Below are 21487 nucleotides of genomic sequence, written 5' to 3'. Positions count from 1 at the left end.
AATGCACAATAAGGGACAGTAAAAATAATAATAGACAACACCAACAGTATGAATAAGAAGAAACAATATGCAATAAGAAAATAAAAAAGAAGAAGGAACAATGTCACAGTATACATTATAATTTATAAAATTATGTAAAATTGCAATAAATAATATGGGACAACCTGCAAAGTGCTTTATGAAACACTTATTTTAATATTTAACAAAAAAAAAAAAAAAAAAACTTTTGAACTAGTATTTGAAACCAACAAACAAAACCACTCAGAAAAGAAGTGGATTTCTGAATAAAATCTTATGCAATTGTTAATTTGAAGTGTGCATTTATGAGATGCTGATATGTTGGAAAGAGAAAATAACACACGGTAATTCCATATATATATAATGCATATCTTTATTTATTTTATTCAAAAATGTATCCAAATAGTGAATCTTCACAAAACACAGCATTTCCAGATAAAGCATGAAGTGTGTCAGCTAAAAGGGCCAGTCCGTGTTGCGTTCATCAGGTGACTGAAGCATCCGCTCTGACCTGAGACAGAAGAAAGGACACCTCTGAGTACCTCATACACCGTTCATTTAAACACACAGCGCCAAGACAGACAGAGATAGTAGACCTGCGGTAGGGCAGTTTAAGAGCGGAGTACAGCTCAGGGGTGTTGGGGGTCATGATCATGTCCTGACGGGACCCCGGCGTGACCTCTGACCCCTCAGATGACGGTGTGGCACACGGAGAGAGAGAGAACTGATCCGGAGCTGCTGCACCTGCACACACACGGCTGTATTATAGTGTGATATTAATGCTATAATCATGATCTGTGAGTGTTGTGTGTGTGTGTGTACGTAGATCGCTGAGCGCTGTGCTCTCTCTCCTGTTCCACTGAGAGCTCTTCTTGACAGGAGAAAAACTAAGGAACTCGGACTTCAATCGGGAGGCTTTCTGCTGCTCAAACTCACTTCTCTGAAACACACACACACACACACACACAGCTGAGGGAAAATTACGATTAAGCATTAAAAAGGAGTAATTCACCCACGAATAAATCCTGTTATATACTCAATCCATATGCTGTAAATATAAACCTTCACACAGCTCGTTCATACAACAAAAGCTGCCAAGTGCTAAAAAAAACATTTCAGATGGACTTTTGTATACTTTATGGTGATTAAAAAAAATAAATAAAAAAATAAACTGTTGATGTAGCGAAAAGCTGTGTAACTTTTCTTCAAAATGTCTCCTTTTGTGGTCTGCAAAGTGTGCTGGGTGATTTGTGTCAATATTTGAAGGCCCCCAAGATTTTTCTGGTACTTCTGCTGATCATTTTCAAACTTTATTTCCAGAACTATGAGTGTCAATTTAAATGAAATGGAATTGAATGTTATATTTAAATATTTATATAAAAAATAAAAAAAAATAAAAAAGTAATAAAATTATAATTAAAATAATTAAATTCCACAATTCCAGAAGTTTCAATAAAGAAATTCAGTTGAGTTATTTTAAATATTTTTTACTCCCAAATAGCAATATGCATAACCAGAAAAATGTTTATTATAAAATAAAAATGATAAAAACTAATTAAGATTTTATTAATCTTTTCCAGGTCTAGACTTTAAAAATCCCCCATATATCCAGGTTATCCAATACTGTGAGGTTCTAACATAAAAATAACCATTGTTGAGGGAGTGAATTCAAATTAGAAATCTCTTTAGTCTTCGTTTTAGTTTATTTTAAAGCTTGTTTTTTTCTTATTTTAAATAATGAAGCCATTTTGCACCCCCTTTGAAGTGTGTCTGGTTGAGAATTAGGGTATGTTTACATGATAACACTGTACTAAAAAAATGGAAAAGTCTTTTTTGCGTTTTTGAAAAACTTCACATATAGACATCAATGTTGTAAAAACAATCCCTGTTTACACAGATCCACGAAAATGACTCAAAATGCTGTATTATTCATGCCAGGCCAGTAGTTGGCGATGTCACTTTGTAAAGAAACACTATCCGCCTACAGACTGAACACGTAATACCAAAGTCCCTTTCAAGGAAAGTCTGTTCACTCAGCAGCCATATTTGCAACGCTATTTTGGGCATCCAAGACCAGGGCTGCGTTCCAGTTCGGTTTTTAAATGACCTTCTTGCCAAACTCACAATTAAATAACATATTTCAAATCAGCAACAAAATTTGACATTGTTTCTTATGCTCAGGTAGCATTAAAAAAAAGCTTATTTTTCAGGCTAGATGAGTCAATGCGCATGTGCAGTCCTAAGCGCGAGTCGCAGGTTTCTATGGGAACCGGAGCTTCTAACATGGATCATGTTGATAATTTGATGTGATTCTCTACACCTGCGGCTCCTCTGCCCATGTACACTTAGAGAGAACTGACTTCATTCACTAAAAAACAGCTGATTCAAACAAAATGAGCAAAAGCGACAAAGAAAAGTTAGTTCAGAGAGATAAATATGCACGTGCATACATCAACTTTGTGTCTCACCTCATGACCCAATCGAATAGCCGCTTCAGTGAAGGCCTGCCTCTCTCGCCGGAAGCTCCGCCTCTGCCTGTTAAACTCCTCCCAGTGGTCCTGTAGCCGCTCCCACTCCTCCAGATAGTAGCAGTCCATCAGCACAGCGGGGAGGGGCGGAGTTACACTGTCCTGAGAGAAACGACTTCCAGCTACTGTCGTAAACACAGCATCACACATGACGGCAGCTCTGGTGTCTGACCTGCAGTAACTGCTGCTGTGCTCGGATCAGATCTCTGCTCTGCTCCAGCTCCTCCTCCAGATGAGCCAGCAGCTTCTCCTGGTCTGTTCCTTGAGCAACAGGACCTGAGCACACATATATATTCATAGATAATCATTGACTTCAGTCCGTAAAGCCTCAAGGCGTTCAGTTCTTACTCTGTGACACGAGCTCCCGGAGTTTTTTCTGGACTTGCATCCACTCCTGGACCACACCTCCTGTCACATGATCACCAAGGCACTGCTCTGATTGGACCAGCACATTGTCTTTGTCCTCATCCTCCAGTTCTGCATTGTCATCTTGTAGTGTCTAATTAAAAAGATCTGTAGTGTCAAGACACATTTTAATGATGAAGTATGTCTTTCTGCACACTCAGTAGTTTGTTTTTGCCCTTTACCAGGGAAGGACATACTTTTAAAGCAGTCCAAGACTGCAAACTCAGCAGTACATCCTCTATTTTTTCTTTCCAGGTCTTTCCAGTGAATGTGCAGCAGTCTTTCTCACCTGTGCCATGTTATTTCTGAGCATGTGCAGTAGTGTCGTGAGCGCGTGCCGTAGTTTCATGGCTTCTCTGAGCTCAGCTTCCCTTCGGTCCAACAGGAGACGCAGTGCTTCTTCTGTCCTGCAGGGGGAGTGCTAATATTAAGGCTATTATTTTTAATATTTCTCTTTCCACAAATGTTCCTGTTCCTCAATTTTTACATAGAAGATGCTTAAAGTCAACATTAAAGCACATTATTGCAAGTTACATAAACGTTTCTGTTGATTAAAGCACGTTGTATAGTTTATTAGGTCATACCTCCCATCAGCCTTTGCGGACTTGAAGCCAGGCTCTCTCCGTCCTGTCCGCTTTGGCAACACATTTATGATCTCCATGGCTATGGACGGGGAATATCATTGTCACTGTGCAGTTTATGTGTTTCGTGGCACATGCATCCTAATACAGTTAAATGTTTTGTGGGATTTAGTCTATATGTTAATGCACCCATAAATCCTCAGGAAAAACAGCACAAAAATACTGATGACGTCATCTTGCACTCAGGGGAGTTTGTGTATATTCTATAAATTATAAACCTACTAAGAATAGTAATAGCTTTTCATGATTCTTGTATGTGACAAATTATTGTCAAATAACGTGTAAATATGTCAAAATAGAAAGGACAGAAAGTAGTGAATGAAGTCACTAGAGGTTGAACATATAGTATTGTAGCTGCAGGCCGTGAATCTCACACACGCCGCGCTGCTTGTGTCTGTCAGTGAACTGCGAGAGTTTCTCCCTCATGCGGTGGATGTGCTGCTCTCGACGCTTCAGCTCCACCCCCTGCTGGTTACAACGACACTGCAGCCGCGCGCACTGCACACACACACACACACACACACACACACACACACACACACACACACACACACACACCGTCACCTGCTGCGCTCTATCGCCTCGCACTTTACTATAGGAATTACTTTTTAATAATAACATATATTACAACCTTTTCTCTTTCAGAAGTCAGAGCATCTTGTAGCCTGGAGATGTGCAGGTCCTTCTCTATAAGCTGCTCCTGTGAAAGAAAATAACATCAGCCATTCTTTAATATAATATAATATAATATAATATAATATAATATAATATAATATAATATAATATAATATAATATAATATAATATCATATATTTCATTAGAAATATTATTTATATATTGGCATAAACCCCAAGATGTACATTTAATTTTCAAGGAATTCCCAAAATATAATAAAAATACAGCAAATAATATGATATTAAAATTAATTTATATAATATATTAATATTAAGCATTAATTAGGAATAATTTTTATATATTGGGATAAACCAATTAAAATATACATCTTGTTTTTGATGGGGTCCCATAATATAATATAATCTAATATAATCTAATCTAATATAATATAATATAATATAATATAATATAATATAATATAATATAATATAATATAATATAATATAATATAATATATCATTTTATGTTAATATTAATTCATAATATAATAAAAAGCTGAATTAGCAAATAATTGGCTAGTTTATTAATATTAATTTATACAATATAATGTCATAATAACAATTAAATATTTATTAGGAATATTATTTAAATATAGGCAAAAATCCCTTGAGATGTTCCATATTTTCAAGGGGGGTCACAAAATATAATATATTATATAATATTATTATATAATATTAATTAGAAATATTATTTATATATTGGCATAAACCCCAAGATGTAGGCTACATCTAATTTTTGAGAGGGTCCCAAAATGTAATATAAAATTATTTAGAAAATAATATGATATTAAAATGTACATAACATATTAATATTATTAAGCATTAATTAAGAATAATTTTTATGTATTGGCATAAACCCCTTGAAACGTACATCTCGGTTTTGATGGGGTCCCATAATATAATTAATATAATATATATTAATTAATAATTAATTATATAATAAAAAATGAATTCACAAATAAGTATATCAATATTAAATTATTTAATATAATGTCATAATTAAATATTCATTACGAATATTATTTAAATATTGGTATAAACCCCTTGAGATGTTCCATATATAATATAATATAATATAAAATAAAAAGGCAGGTAAATAAATACTGCCATGGTTTATAATAAAATAAGCATAACTAATCTCTAAGTAATGTCACAGCTTCAAGTAATATACGCTCTTGTCAGGTTTTGCCTCTGAATTGTGATGTTAAGTGTTATTTAGAGGCTCAGGTGTCGTGTGAACCTGTAAAGAGCTGATCAGGTCTCTCTGCTCCTCTCTGAAGATCCTGTGTGTGAAGCTGAGTGTGGTTTCATCATGGTGCGGAGGAACAATCACAGAGCTCAGCACCTCTGACAGAGAGAACACAAGCTCAATGGCCATCAGGCTGCTGCTCTTTCATGGGTTTTGTGATAATTACACATTGACATATCATCTGTCTCACATCTGACTGTGTGATCAGTTACCTGAGCAGTCTTGAGCTCGTATATGGGACGATGGTGATCTTGTGAGGTGTTTGTGTGCCATAAGCCCAGACCCTGCAGATGCCATCAACACATCAGAAATCATTGCAACATAAAACACTGATGCCTTATGCAACTCCTCTTTCTATGAATGAAAATAATAATTATTGTGAAATCTGTAAACCACAGCAAACTGGCTTGTCTTTTTTTCGTTAAGTGAATAACATTATCAAAAACATTTTTCGGCATCAATTAAATGATTGATGTACGAATATGCAAATTGTTAATATGTTAAACTACATCTTACCAGAGCAAAAGAAAAACAAATCTGTTGTGCCTGTCAAAAGGCAGATAAAACAGAGTAAACAAGCTGAGATATCCAGTGACGTCTGGTTCACTCCATCAATCACGTCATCTGCAGCTTCCCTTCAATCATCTCATCAGTGATTGACAGCTGTGAGCCGCAAACACACATCACATACGACAGATAATGGAGTGAGTGTTGAGAAACACTCCACTTACTATATTTATATGTCAATATTCATATTAGAGCCCACACAACAAAAGATAAATGATCAATAACACTTTATTTTAAAAGCAAAAAGACAATGGAAAAAGATTCAAACGTAACACGTTCATTCAGTAGGTGATCGTGTCGATCAGGGTTTCCCAACACTGCACATTTATTACATCTCCCTCATCAAATGCACCTGATTCAACTTATCGGCTCATTAATAGAGACTCCAAGACCTGAAACAAGTGTCAGATAAAGGGAGATGTCCAAACTGTGAGGGTGAACACTGTATCTGAACACAAAGCATGCTTAAAACGACCTTCAAGCCAAATTCTGCTGGCCATAAATTAGTAAAACACTATAGTAAATCTTTTTATGTCAGCTAGTTTTAGCTAGGAAAAACATTCTAATAGTTTTTAATTCTTCAATCCCTTCCACATAAACCAGGGAAAACTTCATACAAACTCTTTTTGTTTTATACACATCACATGGAATAAAACAGCTTTTAGTGTTATGGGTAATGAATTTTTGGAAACGTAAATACAGTAACTGATCGTACCATGTCATACAGTGTAAATTCAGCATAGTCAAAGTATTATTACTCATAATACAGTTCATTCAAACAAACAGCAAAACAAGTGTGAAGAGAACGAACACAATGGGAATTTTTTTTTTTAGTGTTTTTTGTGTGTAGTGAGCTCTTTATGAAGTAGTGTAAAGGCAGAAACGGATGCTTTAGGACTGACATGTCTTCTGAAATGGCTTCACCGCCTCTGAAATAACAGATATAATATAAATATTAATATATTAAATCATGACAAAATAAATGAGAGCATTGTCGTAAATGATTTTGATTGTGCATGCACATCTACAGTGCTTTATAAGATGAGGAGGCTGTCGGTAACCTACGCAGGAGCAGCTCAGAGCAGCCCGCAGGACTTCGGCGGACGGAAGGGGTTGTCGCTGGACGGGACGCCCATCAGCAGAGGGTCTTTGTGGGCATTTTGCAGGCAGAAGTTCTTCAGGTCTGTGGCAGCTTGAGACACCTGCAGAGATTGCAATCAAGACGACATGTTAAATGATATGCATTGAATCCACATACCCTGATTAACACAGTTTTGAAGCACTGGATAGAAAACAACCATGATCCAAGAAGGTTCTGCAGGTCATACACTGATGAGCCAAAACATCATGACCAGTCACAGGTGAAGCAAATATCGTTGATCATCTCCTAACAAGGTCACATGGGTAGATTAGATGGCAAGCAAACAATCAGTTCTCATAATCAACACTAACAAGAGCTAAATTGTTAAGGCAAAGCGACTGAGTCAGAAGCTGCGTTTACATGGACCCTGATAATCCGATTGCAATCATACTAGTAATACAATTGGAATGAAAAAGTCACATGTAATCACATCAATCGGAAAGAATTGGCCAAATCTGATTACAATTTCATTCGGATTGAACACCTTCAGGGGTCTAGTGGAGTCCATGCCTCCCAAGGACAAACAGCATATATTAGGCAGAAGGTCATAATGTTCTGGCCCCGCTGTGTATATTTTTATGGCAAGACACTATGGACAAAACCATTGTTATTTCATGCACTGGTCAATTTTGCTTCCACAACAGGTCTTCTCCAGACATCCAAAATACAAATTTAAAAGTTTATAGAGTACAATACATCAACGCATTGTTTTGTTTCCTGCACCGAGACAGAAATCTCCAGTTCAGCAAAACTTACATACGCCAAACTTTACAGATTTAATCCTATCTATATTCTGAAAGTTTGTTCTTCTATCATTCACCAGATTTATTCATCAAACACGCCATGTTTCAGGAATAAAAAGTTGCAAGTATTTTCTCATTCGTGGAGTGATTAAAAAAAAAGAGAAAATCAAAAATCCTTTAACTTTGTGTCAACAAAATTAAACGAAATTTTGAACCTTGCTTTATCCAAACTTTAGATTTCTGTTCTAGAAACTGTAAGCAAATTCATGCAGATTTAATTAGGTAATGCATCACTTGCATATTTAAACATAACATTTCAGAAAACTTGTAATTATGGATGCACCGATGTATGGGCTGCCGATATTTATCGGACGATTTTTGCTCAATTTACAGCCATTGGCATATTGGCTGTAGCAGGAAAAAGGGCGATATAACAAACCAATGGTTTATAAGTTAACTGTGTGAAGGCACTGAGCTAGTGCTACTAATCCTAGTGCTGCTGTCTGCGCTTTAATGCTAATCAAATAACAAAAGATCGCACAATATTCTTGACTAAATAACTTCTGTAACTTTCATAAGTGTAGCGGACCCCATCCGAATGATGACTTTATTGATGTTTAATAAAGTTGATTGCGTCCGTTTTCACTCTAAACAAATCACCACAAAAGCTAAACATTACAGAGCACAAGAAGTGCGCATTAAACTCTCTCTCTCCATAGCATTATCATCAACATACAGCAAATTACACAAAACACTTATTACAACTAACAGTTAACAAACATACAGATCTTATGCCTTTTTTCAGGAGTCCTTAATAAACAGACAAACTTTAAATCTGCTAAATATCTCTGAAGAACTGCATGCTCTCCTCAGACCGTAGACGAAAACGCCCGTCAAAATAAGAGTCCCGCCTTAGTAAAGGAGATGCATACATATTTAAACTTACAAAAAATATGAAAATGTATACAAAAACAAATTAGAAGATTAATCACAATAAAGCCTGTTACAATAAAGGAATAATATGTATATAATTTATACAGTGAAGAATATGCAGTGCTATTTTACATTTGTTTACTTTATTTCTGTACCTGAAAACTATTAAACATCCCTTAAAAATCACTGTTTATTTCATATGTATCTTTGTTCTGTTGTCTTTATGTAGGCCTGCTGAATGTTAAATGGATCCAATCTATGCTCATTAAAAATTATTTTATGATGCAGTAATAAACCTGCTAGTATATTTTAACGCAGGTGTTTTTGAACTTTGCTTATTTAAAACATGATCAAAATGTTATCTATTTTGATGACAAAATTTCAAATAAGAGAGGAAGTATATATATCGGTATCGGTCCCCAAAAAAATCATATCCGTGCATCCCTACTTGTAATAAAAACAACTGTCTTAATGTCCTGTGATTAATCAACTGTGGTACATGGGGAGATCTATAGATATTTTTAACCTAATAATGGTACCGTTCCTTTAATTTATGGTCGAAATATTCTCTATTAAGCAAATGTACCGTTTCTGTCAGACAATACAGTGGCATGATGAATCTATGGGCAAGGGTGTAAAAGCTAGTTAACTGAAAAATTAGGTTAACACTACTTTAACATAATAACATATTAATAATGAAATAAACTGCATGTATTATAGAGAAAATCTGCTTTATTATTATTTTTTTTTATCATACAAGTATATTTGCTTCATGATTTGGAAACATTGTAACGCAAATAAAGTTGTTTTGTCTGGACACATACCAGTTTGGACAATTTTATTATTTAAAGTACCATAGTATATGACAAAGCACCATACTTTAATCTGACACCATCACTGTACCATGTAGTACTACCAGAGTCTCAGTTTATAGCGCTGCTCTCTGAGCGTTTGCATTTATTTGCATTATTAATGAGCAGGGGGATAACAACTAACAGTTGTCTGAAGTTTACGCCTACAGTACCCATCTGACCGAATAAAACTACCATGAAACACTTTAAAAGCATCTCGTTGGAGTCGTGACGTTAGAAAAAAATGGCGTAATTCACCTATACATGAGTTAGGACGCATTTAAATAGTTGGTTTGTCGGTTAGCGTTAGCACTAGCAGTAACTGACACCGGTTAAACTCTTTTGTTCGTGTTCTGCTTCAACCCGCAAACTCTGTCATCTTGAAAGTTTACATTAACATACTTACGTTAATTCGCCGTATTTTGGCCTCTAGTCTGAGCTGTTTGACGGCTTTCGTCGCCACAGCCACACTACTGCTGCTCGCGTTATTGTTGGACATGATGACTGACTGAAGAGAGTTTGCGGAAGTTTGGGGAAGGAACGCACGCGCGAACACGAACACACACACACACACACACACACACACACACACACACACACACACACACACACACACACACACACACACACACACACACACACACACACACGCGACTTTAAGTTTAATGTGGGCACGAGAGACACTTAAAAAGTGTTTTTAATATAGGTTACAGCTAACGTTTTGCGTTTTAGGATAAAAATGAATACAGAATCTACTTATAGGCCTACTTTAGGTTGTATATCGTTTTTACAAATGGAAGTTTTGTCTTAAAGGAGTAGTTCACTTTCAAATAAAATTTTCCTGATAATTTACTCACCCCCATGTCATCCAAGATGTTCATGTCTTTCTTTCTTCAGTCAAAAAGAAATTAAGGTTTTTGATGAAAACATCCCAGGATTATGCTCCTTATAGTGGACTTCAATGGAGCCCAAACGGTTGAAGGTCAAAATTACAGTTTCAGTGCAGCTTCAAAGGGCTTTAAACGATACCAGACGAGGAATAAGGGTCTTACCTAGAGAAACGATCGGTCATTTTCGAAAAAATTCAACTGTATATACTTTATATAAACAAATGATTGTCCTACGCCTTCCCTATTCTACTTACGGAACGAACACGGTGACAGTTTCATTTTTTTCCGTAAGTTGAATAGGGAAGGCGTGGGACATACAGCGTAAGCTTTTTGAAGAATGCGGAAAGCGGAAGCACTCATAAGGCGATCATTTGTGTTTATAAATCATATACAGTTGTATTTTTTCTCGAAAATGACTGATCGTATCTCTAGGTAAGACCCTTATTCCTCATCTGGTATCATTTAAAGCCCTTTGAAGCTGCACTGAAACTGTAATTTTGACCTTCAACCGTTTGGAGGCCATTGAAATCCACTATATGGAGAAAAATCCTGGAATGTTTTCATCAAAAACCTTAATTTCTTTTCGACTGAAGAAAGAAAGAAATGGACATCTTGGATGACATGGGGGTGAGAAAATTATCAGGAAAATTTTATTTGAAAGTGAACTAATCCTTTAATTAATCTTACTTCTGGAGACAAATTTGCCCCCAATGTATTTGAATACTAGTGCAGTGTCTCAAAGACTAGACTGCAATACAATCTGTGGAACCAAGAAATAACATCACTTTTACAAGTGTAACAAGTCATATAAACTGCCAGAGTGTGTCTAACTTTGTTATATATTCTCTTATCTTTTGAGTTCTTGAATTCTGTTCTGACACTAAAACATGACTTAATGACATATTGTGGACTGAATATGACTATAAGTCCTTCTTTAACATTTGCAACAGGTCAAATCTACTCAATTCGAGGTATCATTCATGTCTTTGTCAAAAACACTGTGGGACAATTTATGCATCGTAAGCATGAGCAATACTGATAATGAATTTTGGTGCCTTCAGCTACAGTATTTTTCATAGTTATGAAACAGTTTGTGGTTAGCAGTTTTTTTTTTTAACATGACATCTAGAGTTCTCACTTATAAGGGGAAGAAGAAATTGGACATTATTTTTGGTCTTCGGCCAACTTCTCTTACTAAAAAGTTTGATTTCACTTCTGCCGGTCACCATTAGAAGACTTCAGGACCATGGTAATATATTTAATTTCAAAACCTTTGACAGAATTGAATACATATTAGCTTATATGGGTGATATTTCTACTTCTGTCGATTTTCAGAGTGTGTGAATACAGATCAGATATCTTAAAAATATCATGGAGTTCCTGCAATATAATCTCATATCTTGCAGGTGTCTGCTGTACTGCTTCAATCCGTCATCTGGATCTCTCTGATAGCAACAGGTAATATAATATCTGTGTTATAAATCAATGAACACCAGACTTTGCTGAAGATCATGTTCTGATCAGCAGAAAACAGGGTTTCACTTTATTTTGATGGTCCCTTTTGAATTTTCGGAAGCAACGTTGCGCCCACGTGTCAAGACTGGTATAGAGTTAGAGTTAGAATGAGTTGACATGTAGTTGCAAAAATACTTATAATCAACAGAATGTTCATCAAAATAAAGCGTTTTTATTACTGGCAGCTCATTCGCTTTAACTAAACTTCTCCTTTATCTTCCTGTGTAACGTTCAGCTGCAGCTTTCTGTGCTTGCAGAGCATAATGAATTAGACTCCATTAAATCATTCACACCGACAGCAGTTTGTAGTGATAAAGCAACCAATAGTCAAGCCGGGTACACACATTGCACAATTTTAGCCCAGATTTTCTCTTGCTGACAATGGCCAAAATCTGAGGCAAATCGGTGCTCGTTCATGTGAGCGACAATCACATAGTGTATATTATCAAAGACACGATCTGAGAGAAGCGGCATTGATTGCTGATACCAGTGAGATACTGTATTTAGCATGCAAAATATCTGCAGCATGCACTTCCCATGTGTATTTGGTTGTGAAACATAGTTTGTAGAGCAGCCACCAGGCAGAGTTGTCTGCGATTCTTCTGTAATGTCTGACCCCCTGTCGCTAATCCGTTGCACCTCAGAATTTAAGGTGGATAAATGTTTTGATCCGCTAGGAAGTCATACATAAACTACTATAGAAAAACATTTACCAAATAAATCCCTCGATGCGCAACAAAAAACCTTGTCTGACTTTGTCTCAACACAGGATGTAATTGGATAACTTGACCAATCAGAGCATCTCAAATGTTGGTTTGGTCCTACTGAAATCTCTAAGCCGTCTGTCATCAAATGATACTGACATACACGATTGTGTTCCCAAACACCAGCATCTGAACACAAGATAACATTACAGAGTTTATTGCATTTCGTCTGCTGCTCTCAAATCATTTATGATGGAGGATAAAAGAACCACAGCAGCTTTACCGATTGCAGAAACTTTTATTTTTATTTGAGATAATTTCCCAGGAAGTGATGATTTTTTTTTCTCTTGAACAAATGGATGGAAACGCTGCTTTATTCGTAAATGTTTTGTGTTGCTTTTACAAGAAATCCCTCAGTTCTCACCATTTTCGAAAAGCCAAGCCAATGTTGATTCTGGTTTTATTAAAGGGGCGGTTGATTATTATTTCACTTTTTTAACTTTATTTAGTGTGTAATGTTGCTGTTTGAGCATAAACAACATCTGCAAAGTTAAGATGCTCAAAGTTCAATGCAAAGGGAGATATTTTCTTTTAAAGAATTCTCATTTTAAGGACTACAACAAACGGATGATAGGGACTACAACAAGCTTCTTCCTGGGTTAGTGACATCACTAACCCTAAAATTTACATAAACCCCGCCCTCGAGAACACACAGCAAAGGGGGTGAGGCCATGTTGGGCTGCTTTAGAGAAGAGGAAGAGTTGTTGTAGTAGAGTGTTGTTGCCAGGCCATCATTTTACACCGGACTGCTTCACAAACGAGGGTCAATTCAACACTGGATTTGCACAAAAGATTAACATGACGGCACATGCTAGTCGATGAGTTGAATCAACTCGACAGCAACTACAGAAATTTATCCATTAACCCTTTCGCACGCAAGTTTAAAATATTCTGGCTGACCCCCCAGCATGAGTTTTTTTAAGGCGACCGTTATTTAGAACATATCACTTTATGGTTTCCATGGTGACGCGTCATTGCTTGTTACGTGACACACCGCAGCACTGTATGAATGATGATCTGCTTTCATTTAATTTTTCCTTTTTTATTCAAAATATTCACAAATTTGTTAACTATAGCATGAAATATCTGATATTCCGATTGCCAAATATGTGCAAGTGGATGTGTTTTGCTGTTTAAACACCTTTATAACGATCGCGTTAGTTGAGCTGCATGCGTGATGGGCGCCGCCATGTTAGTTTGCGCCGCACAGAGAATCGGATCTGTTGGATTTACAACCCGTGAATTTACCCACTTCTCCCAAAATACATGAAACTAAGTGAGTCGGTGAACTGGGGAAGAATAGAGTAAGCTTTAAAGTTACTTTCATAATGTGTATCTGATATGAATTAAACGTGTCATCTAATTATAATGGAACAGGTTGTTTTTTCCGCTTCTATAGACATCATTGTGTATTTTACAAACTCTAAATATATTGTTTTGTTAGGACTCATGTGTATTTAAATATCTCAAACCTAAAATAAACATTATTTGGTTGAAAACACTGCATATTTGTAATATATGAAAAGTGCTGCGCGTGTCCGTCTCTGGTTTAGCGCCAGCCAAAGCGCGCACGCACATTTGAATTTGGCAGTTTATCACGTGATGCACTGAACGTTCTAATCACACCGGTGTGATCGTACGCGTCAAAGGGTTAACCATTCAGAATCATCCAGTTTCATTCTAAAAGTTGTAACTTCTTCCTGAGTCTCTCCATGAGTGTCGAGTCCGGTTTGAACAATGTAAGGCTGAACACTGTTACTGACAATCCTCATTTTGGCTGTGTGAGATTCTCCAGCTTTGTTGTTGTTGAGCAACCGAAGTACGAGCTGTTAAAGCTCCGCCCTCTTCTGGAGCAGCAGCTCATTTGCATTTAAAGGGACACACACAAAAATGTTGTGTTTTTGCTCACACCCAAATAGGGACAAATTTGACAAGCTATAATAAATGATCTGTGGGGTATTTTGAGCTGAAACTTCACAGACACATTTTGGGGACACCAGAGACTTATATTACATCTTGTAAATGGGTGATTTTGGAACCTTCATTTTTAAAGTGCACTGATGGTTTTAAGGTTCTTCAAGGAACCATATTGCCTATAAAGAATCTTTTCTAGTGTATAGTCTGTATATGCAACTAAAATGTAAATCAGTATTTCAAGCATGCATCTGTGTGTATTCCAGGTGAGCAGTATGACATTACTCATATTATCAGCAGAATGTGTGTTGTTCGGCAGTCGACGGTGCTCATACCCTGCAAATACACTCATCCTCAACATGAGCAGGTGAGCGCAGTGGAATGGCTCCATGAGAAATCACCGGAGAAGGAGGTCAGAGTTTCTCAGGATCCTTCGTTTGAAGGGCGCGTGGAGTTGCAGGCTGACGCGGGAAATTGCTCGCTACTGCTGAGGGACGTGAATGAGAGTGACGCGGGTCTCTTTCGCTTTGTGCTCAGCACTGGATCCGGGCGAAACTGGACGAACGCTCAGGGAATCCGTCTCGAAGTAACTGGTGAGTAAAGAGTTGGAAAATAACAGGTGTGAGAAAAGACGTTTACATTCATGTGAGAACAAGAATTTAACTGATGTTTCATTACTCATTTAAGACGATTCAGCAACTAGAAATACCCACCACTGAATATTTTTGAGTTGCTTAAAGTCACTAAGCAATCAAAACCGAAAAAAAAAAAAAAAATCATTCCCAAAATTATTTTGAAATGCTCGGAATGCCACACTGGTGACGCCTGCTGGTCAAAACAGTGTTAATGCAATGCAACGAAAACAAACTGAAACGTGCATTAAACTGTTAGACTGGGTAAACCCAGCCTGATCTGCCGGCGATTTGATTTCGCCCGGCAACTCAGTCTGGAAACCCGTACATTCATTTCTACTGCATCTGTTACACTTTTGCGGGAACCAATCACAGACTGGCTTATCCACCTTGCTCGCTAGTGGCGGGTACAGAGCTCCGGGCAGGTATAACACGATGACGTCTCTCGCACGACCGTCAATCCAATTCCTTTTAACACCTCAACGATGCTAAATGACTTCTTTAGTTTAGCAAACAAATCGCTTGACTTGGTGTAAATACCACTCACTTTCATGTTTTTTTGCACAACCTGCAAAAATCGCTCGATGCCATTGCTGCTTCTGCAAACCACTGATCAATGCTAAAAACCAATACAAACTATGATCACGCCTCTTGTGCAGTAGGAAATACATAGCAAACTCCCCAGACCAATGTTCAGTTTTAAATTGAGCTTGGTCTGGTGATAGCCAGACAATTAAACTGTTAGTTCACCCAACTATTCTGTCATAATTTCTCACCATCGTGTGGCTCCAAACCCATAAGACTTTCGTTCATCTTCGGTACACAAATAATGCTCTTTTAGAGATTTCTGTCCGTCCATAGACAGCTATGCAACTGAAACTTTGATGCATCAAAAAATTCATAAAGACATCGTAAAACTAATCCATAAGAATTGAGTTCTTTAGTCCAAATTTTCTGAAGAGACACAATCATTTTATGATGAACAGATTGAATTTAGGCTTTTATTCACATATAAACATTCATCAATACATACATCAGGGCTGCGTTCAGCCCCGACAAAACGTTGCAAAACGTTTTTTTTTAAGCGGAAACGGTGGTGCATTGAACCAAAGTCCCTTTAAGTGTTATTCTATAGTGTTTGGTTGAACACCCCGTTCTGACGACGCAATGCAACTGGCACCTGAGAAGGTCATTCTTCTTGGGGTCATGGGTCATGGGATGACCCAATCGAGTGAAGGGATTGTGAGCCAACATTTGCCTTTATATTTATGAAAGTTTATGAAAGTATCACTCCACAATACAATAGAAAAATATATAAGTATAGTATTTTTATGTTACATTAATCAGTGTCTAGCACACCTTCCTAAGGAAAGGATATGGACCAGAAGACTAAATGATATTTAGACAGACTTAAAGAAGTTCCAGATCTATTCTTGTGCTCTTATTATTTAAAGGTGCTCTAAGTGATCCTGGGTGGATGTAACTTCCTGTTGATGTTCGAAATGTTGTCAAACAAAACAGAGGCTAGCTAGACCCTCCCTCCTCCTCACCTTCCCCCTCCCCTCCGTGCTTCCTGAAACAGTCATGAACGCACATTTAAAATCATTCTTGTCGGTTATTGGCTGGAGCATGTTTATTATGTTAAGTGGTCCAGGCTGCACCAGTTTGTTTTTATTGCCGTTTTCGGAGCTTGTGGCGACTACAGAGACCGCGTTTTTTTACAGTGTGTTCAGGGGACAGGCAGCTAGCGGATAGTGAGGAGATGTTTGCTGTATGTGACAAAAAACGTTTTGGCCTAAAATCGCGTGACATTGCTTAGAGCACCATAAAGTTATTTTGCCATTAATGTGCAAACAATATACTTGCTCTTGTGAACTTATTTTGATGTTAATTACATTTACGAGTTTATGTTTCTTTAATACTGCGTGGTTTATATGCATGTTGTTGCTGATTGGTCTGACATTTTTGACACACCCACTAAACAAGAGAAAATGTATCTCAAACCCCATTGCACACCGTCTCCAGGAAACATGTTGTTCAACCCGGAAACTGTTGCAAAACGTTGTGCAGCGGTTTGAGCCTGAACGTGCCCCTGTTGTGTTAAACAGAAGCTCAAGCATGTTCGTTTGATGTATGCAAGAACCAATGAAAGTATTGTTTAGTGTAAAACATGATGAAGATTGGCAAACAGGCTGTTGATTAATTAAATGATTAGCTATTTCCCCACAAAAGCTGTTTAATCAGCATAGTGAAGCCTCTCATCCATTGACATCCATTCAAAAAACAGCCTCTGGTCTCATTCCCTGCGTACCGCCGGGGGCGGAGCATTAGCATTAGCCATTACGCTTTTTTGCTAAAGCTTGCAGGCTTGCCTTCCAGTGGCTTTGACACAGCATGTTTGAGATTCAGCAAGAACCAATGAGGTTCATTCTCAAGTATAAATCTCAAGTCTGTTCATCATATAAAGCAATTGTGTCTCTTTAGAAAATTTGGACTAAACCACTCAATTCATAAGGATTAGTTTCATAAGGATTAGATCTCTTTATCAACTTTTTGATGCATCAAACTCAATGGAGGAACAGAAAGCTCTCAGATTTCATCAAAAATATCTTAATTTGTGTTCCAAAAATGAACTAAAGTATTACAGGTTTGGAACGACATGAGGGTGAGTATAATGACATAATTTTCATTTTTTGGTGAACCAATTGCAAATGTTTTATTGAAAATGTAATCTATTAAAAAGATAATGTGATACCATTAAATATATATAATATGTGTTGTAAAAGTGATGTCAACAAAGGTGGACACATGTGACAGATGTCAACAGATGTGGATTTGAATCCCTCAAGTACTAATTTGTAGGGCTTGTTTTGTTTGTTTTAATCAGACCAATAAGAGACTATTAACTACAACTCTTACTTTTTATTCTGCTGTACAAGTGTGTCTTCAAAAAATGTATATAACTGAAATCAAGTCAAAACCATATAGATAGTGGTTCATGGGTTCACAGAGATCATCGCCCCCCTAGTGGCGAACCCTTGACATTTCAAAACATTTAAAAACAGTTGCGCCAGTCTGTCCCTCCACCCATTAGATCCACAGAGGTGGAGCTGGACATCATTTGGCTCTTCAAAGAGCACCACTTGTAACAATGCCTTGTTCACTGAAATCACATGACTTTGGCAGTGTGATGCATGCTCTGAATCACTGGTCAGAAACAAATGATTCGCAAAGGATTTGAAATTCAATGTTTCACAAAACAGTGGTTTAAAAGAGCCCATGACTATTTTACACTCAGATTTACGTCACATTAGGGGAATAGAAATAGATCTGTACATTTAGCCTTTGTAAGATGCTTATATCCAAAGTACTTTACACTTGCATTCAAGGTATGTTTTTTGGGAATCGAATTGTTTCTAGTGTCATGCTTCACCTGACGAGACCATCTTGAGAAATGTCAAGTGTCGTACACTTTGTCTTTTTGGTCCAGATGCAGAGGTGGAGGTGAAGACCCAGTCTGACAATGTGACGGAGGGAGATTGGATTTTGTTTATCTGCGGTTCATGCATTCCCTCCATGACTGTACCAACCTACATCTGGAGGAAAGATGGGCATCTGCACAGTCAACTCCATGGGGACAACATGCTTGATTTGGAGTCTGTTGGGCTGGAGGACAGAGGCCGATATTCCTGCACCATGAGCGGCCATGAGAGACTCAACTCCACATCTGTTAACATCACTGTTAGACCTGGATGTAAGTTTTCTTGCATTTATCAGATGCTTTTATCCAAAGTGACATACATTACATGCAAGGTATACATTTTATCAGTATAATTCTAATAAAGCAATAGCCATAAAAACTCTGTGTACATGTTTGTCTTTGTAGATTCTCCACAGAGCATCTCAGTGTCCATCAGTCCGTCTGGTGAAATAGTGTCAGGAGATTCAGTGACTCTGAACTGCATTACTGACGCAAAACCACCTGCAGAAATCAGCTGGTTTAAGGAGGATGAAACCTCAGCTGTTGGATCTGGACAGAGTTTCAGCATCTCCAGCTTTAGCTCCAGTTTCAGTGGACGCTTCTACTGTGAGGCTCAGAATAAATATGGATCTCAGAGATCAGCGTCTGTGTCTCTCACTGTTAAAGGTGAGAATGGTCTCAGTTTTGTAGGTCATTGTCTGTATGTAGTGAGTGAAGCACTGAGTTTCTCTTTCTCTCGTCTGCACGGCCGAAGAAAGCAGCTGGTCTCTGATCACAGTCACAGTGGGAATCACTGCAGCTGTTGTCATGACTGTGATTGTGATGCTGTTGATCAGAAGGTGAGAGAGACTCTGTGTCTGTACCGTCATGAAGATCACAGTCAGTTTGTGTTCATGTTCATTTCTTCTTCTCTCTCAGGAATCGAGTGACTCCATCAGAAGAGCAAAAGCACAGAGGATCACAACAACATCAAACAGTGTGACAATCTTATGCTTCTTCTCATTTGTGTCCTGTCAGTTATGAAGGCAGAATTCATTCTCTCATCATTGTGTCGTCAGGTTGAGTCTCATGAGGACGCCTACATGACCCTTGACCCCAAGTCCAGATGTTCTGAATACGACATACTGGATGTGAGTTCTTCTGCTGTTGTTGTGAAGGTGTTACATGAGATATTATTTGTGATGCATATGTTCACTTCTTCTCTAGAATATGAAGAGATCATGTGACACAGACGAGCCTGAAGATCAGGATTCTACATATTATAACATGGGCGAATGATTAATCCAAGTGCTCATATCATGACATTTTTTTCAATTACATTTACTGTCCTCTATGAGAGGCAATTATAACATTAGTCAGATTTCCACCCTCTCTCTGACTTAGAATTTAACAGTTGATATTTACTTCTGCACCTTTAAGAAATGCCACTTAGAATCTGTGTGATGTCACAGTTGTAGAAATTCAGAATGAACCAATTTTAAAGGTTAGTTTAATCTGTTTTGTAGAAAATCGAGTTGTGTATGATAGTCTGATTTCTTTATTTCATGATAACAAAATTCTGATTCTGTCACTATCATTACTTGCATGCAGTTACATGTATCTTCCTCTAGAGGGCGTGTCAGGTCGGTGAGGCTGTAGAGGTGTGCAGAGACGCGCTGTCCAAGGTGCTGATCATTCACACATCAACTGTTCTGCTGTTACAAAATAAAAGAGAGGGGCATATAAATTGTGAAAATAATAGATTTTTTTTTTCACGTTTGAATATTTATGTGGCATATATAGAGTGATTTGTTGTATGAGGGAATACAAGTTATACAGATTACATGACATGTCACATGACTAACTGATTGCTGCATAATTAGGCTTGTTCAACTTCATGCAGTGCTGCACAGACCGATCAGTGTCTGACTTAAAGCAATGCATGCCGGTTAGAAATTTTGTCTGACTTGAAACAGCGCCGAGGCCATGTGACTGTGACTTATGTCATGAAAGTACTGCGAGAGTGATTCGACAGCAGCCAGTTTGGTGAGAAATCGAGTAATTCAATTATATAAAGGTGCAGTATGATTTATGTCCGCTAGAGGCCTATTCAAAACAAAGGCGTAGCTTGATGACGGCAAGTTTGAGCGCGGAATCTTGGGACATGTGGCTCCATCTCAACAGATGGTGGAAAAGAATAGGGATAGGACTCGGGCAGAAATCATGTTCATGGATGTGATTATTAACATTACTGTAGTATGAAGCAGAGCAGGAGCGAGTGTTGTGGAGCTGAACGAGGACACTGGAGCGATTGATCAACACACGCCTCACGAGCAACTTTTATTATGACACAGTCGCCGGCGCCACTTCCGCTTTTCTGGTCATGAGTAGTAGTAGTTTATTTGAACATGTAAATAAAATAAAAATGTGGGTATGACTTAATTGACAGGTGACTCCTCACACGTCCCGGAGCCTTGGATAAAACTGCAAATTTCTCACGATTTACAAATAGTTGGAAACATTTGGGATATTGTAAGTACTCAAGTGAACAAAATATATAAC

The 21487-nt window shown here is 37.6% G+C and overlaps 3 protein-coding genes across 3 annotated transcripts; 1 reads left to right on the top strand and 2 right to left on the bottom strand.

The window, feature by feature from the left end:
* Positions 1–366: 366 nt before the first annotated feature.
* si:ch211-286b5.4 (afadin- and alpha-actinin-binding protein B) lies at positions 367–6171 on the bottom strand. Its single transcript, XM_048195901.1, has 13 exons — positions 6032–6171; positions 5728–5799; positions 5507–5613; positions 4224–4292; positions 3967–4090; positions 3536–3614; positions 3241–3358; positions 2895–3045; positions 2719–2822; positions 2487–2648; positions 841–958; positions 615–762; positions 367–529 (listed from the first exon to the last, which is right to left on the bottom strand). Exons 2-13 carry the CDS (start codon positions 5786–5788, stop codon positions 475–477), a joined length of 1296 nt encoding a protein of 431 aa, XP_048051858.1. The 5' UTR covers positions 5789–5799; positions 6032–6171; the 3' UTR covers positions 367–474.
* A 121-nt stretch (positions 6172–6292) lies between these two features.
* Positions 6293–10312, bottom strand: si:ch211-286b5.5 (uncharacterized protein LOC100003596 homolog). Its single transcript, XM_048195903.1, has 3 exons — positions 10157–10312; positions 7148–7284; positions 6293–7011 (listed from the first exon to the last, which is right to left on the bottom strand). Exons 1-2 carry the CDS (start codon positions 10247–10249, stop codon positions 7159–7161), a joined length of 219 nt encoding a protein of 72 aa, XP_048051860.1. The 5' UTR covers positions 10250–10312; the 3' UTR covers positions 6293–7011; positions 7148–7158.
* A 979-nt stretch (positions 10313–11291) lies between these two features.
* On the top strand, positions 11292–21412 carry si:ch211-286b5.6 (sialoadhesin). Its single transcript, XM_048195895.1, has 10 exons — positions 11292–11659; positions 11770–11889; positions 12047–12098; positions 15100–15426; positions 18956–19219; positions 19352–19612; positions 19701–19785; positions 19865–19922; positions 20005–20076; positions 20153–21412. Exons 2-10 carry the CDS (start codon positions 11887–11889, stop codon positions 20222–20224), a joined length of 1194 nt encoding a protein of 397 aa, XP_048051852.1. The 5' UTR covers positions 11292–11659; positions 11770–11886; the 3' UTR covers positions 20225–21412.
* The last annotated feature ends 75 nt before the right edge of the window (positions 21413–21487 follow it).

The sequence above is a fragment of the Megalobrama amblycephala genome, linkage group LG7, assembly GCF_018812025.1.
Source record: "Megalobrama amblycephala isolate DHTTF-2021 linkage group LG7, ASM1881202v1, whole genome shotgun sequence".
NCBI lineage: Eukaryota > Metazoa > Chordata > Actinopteri > Cypriniformes > Xenocyprididae > Megalobrama > Megalobrama amblycephala.
Note: the sequence above shows the minus strand (reverse complement) of the source record. Positions and strands in the feature narration are given on the sequence as shown.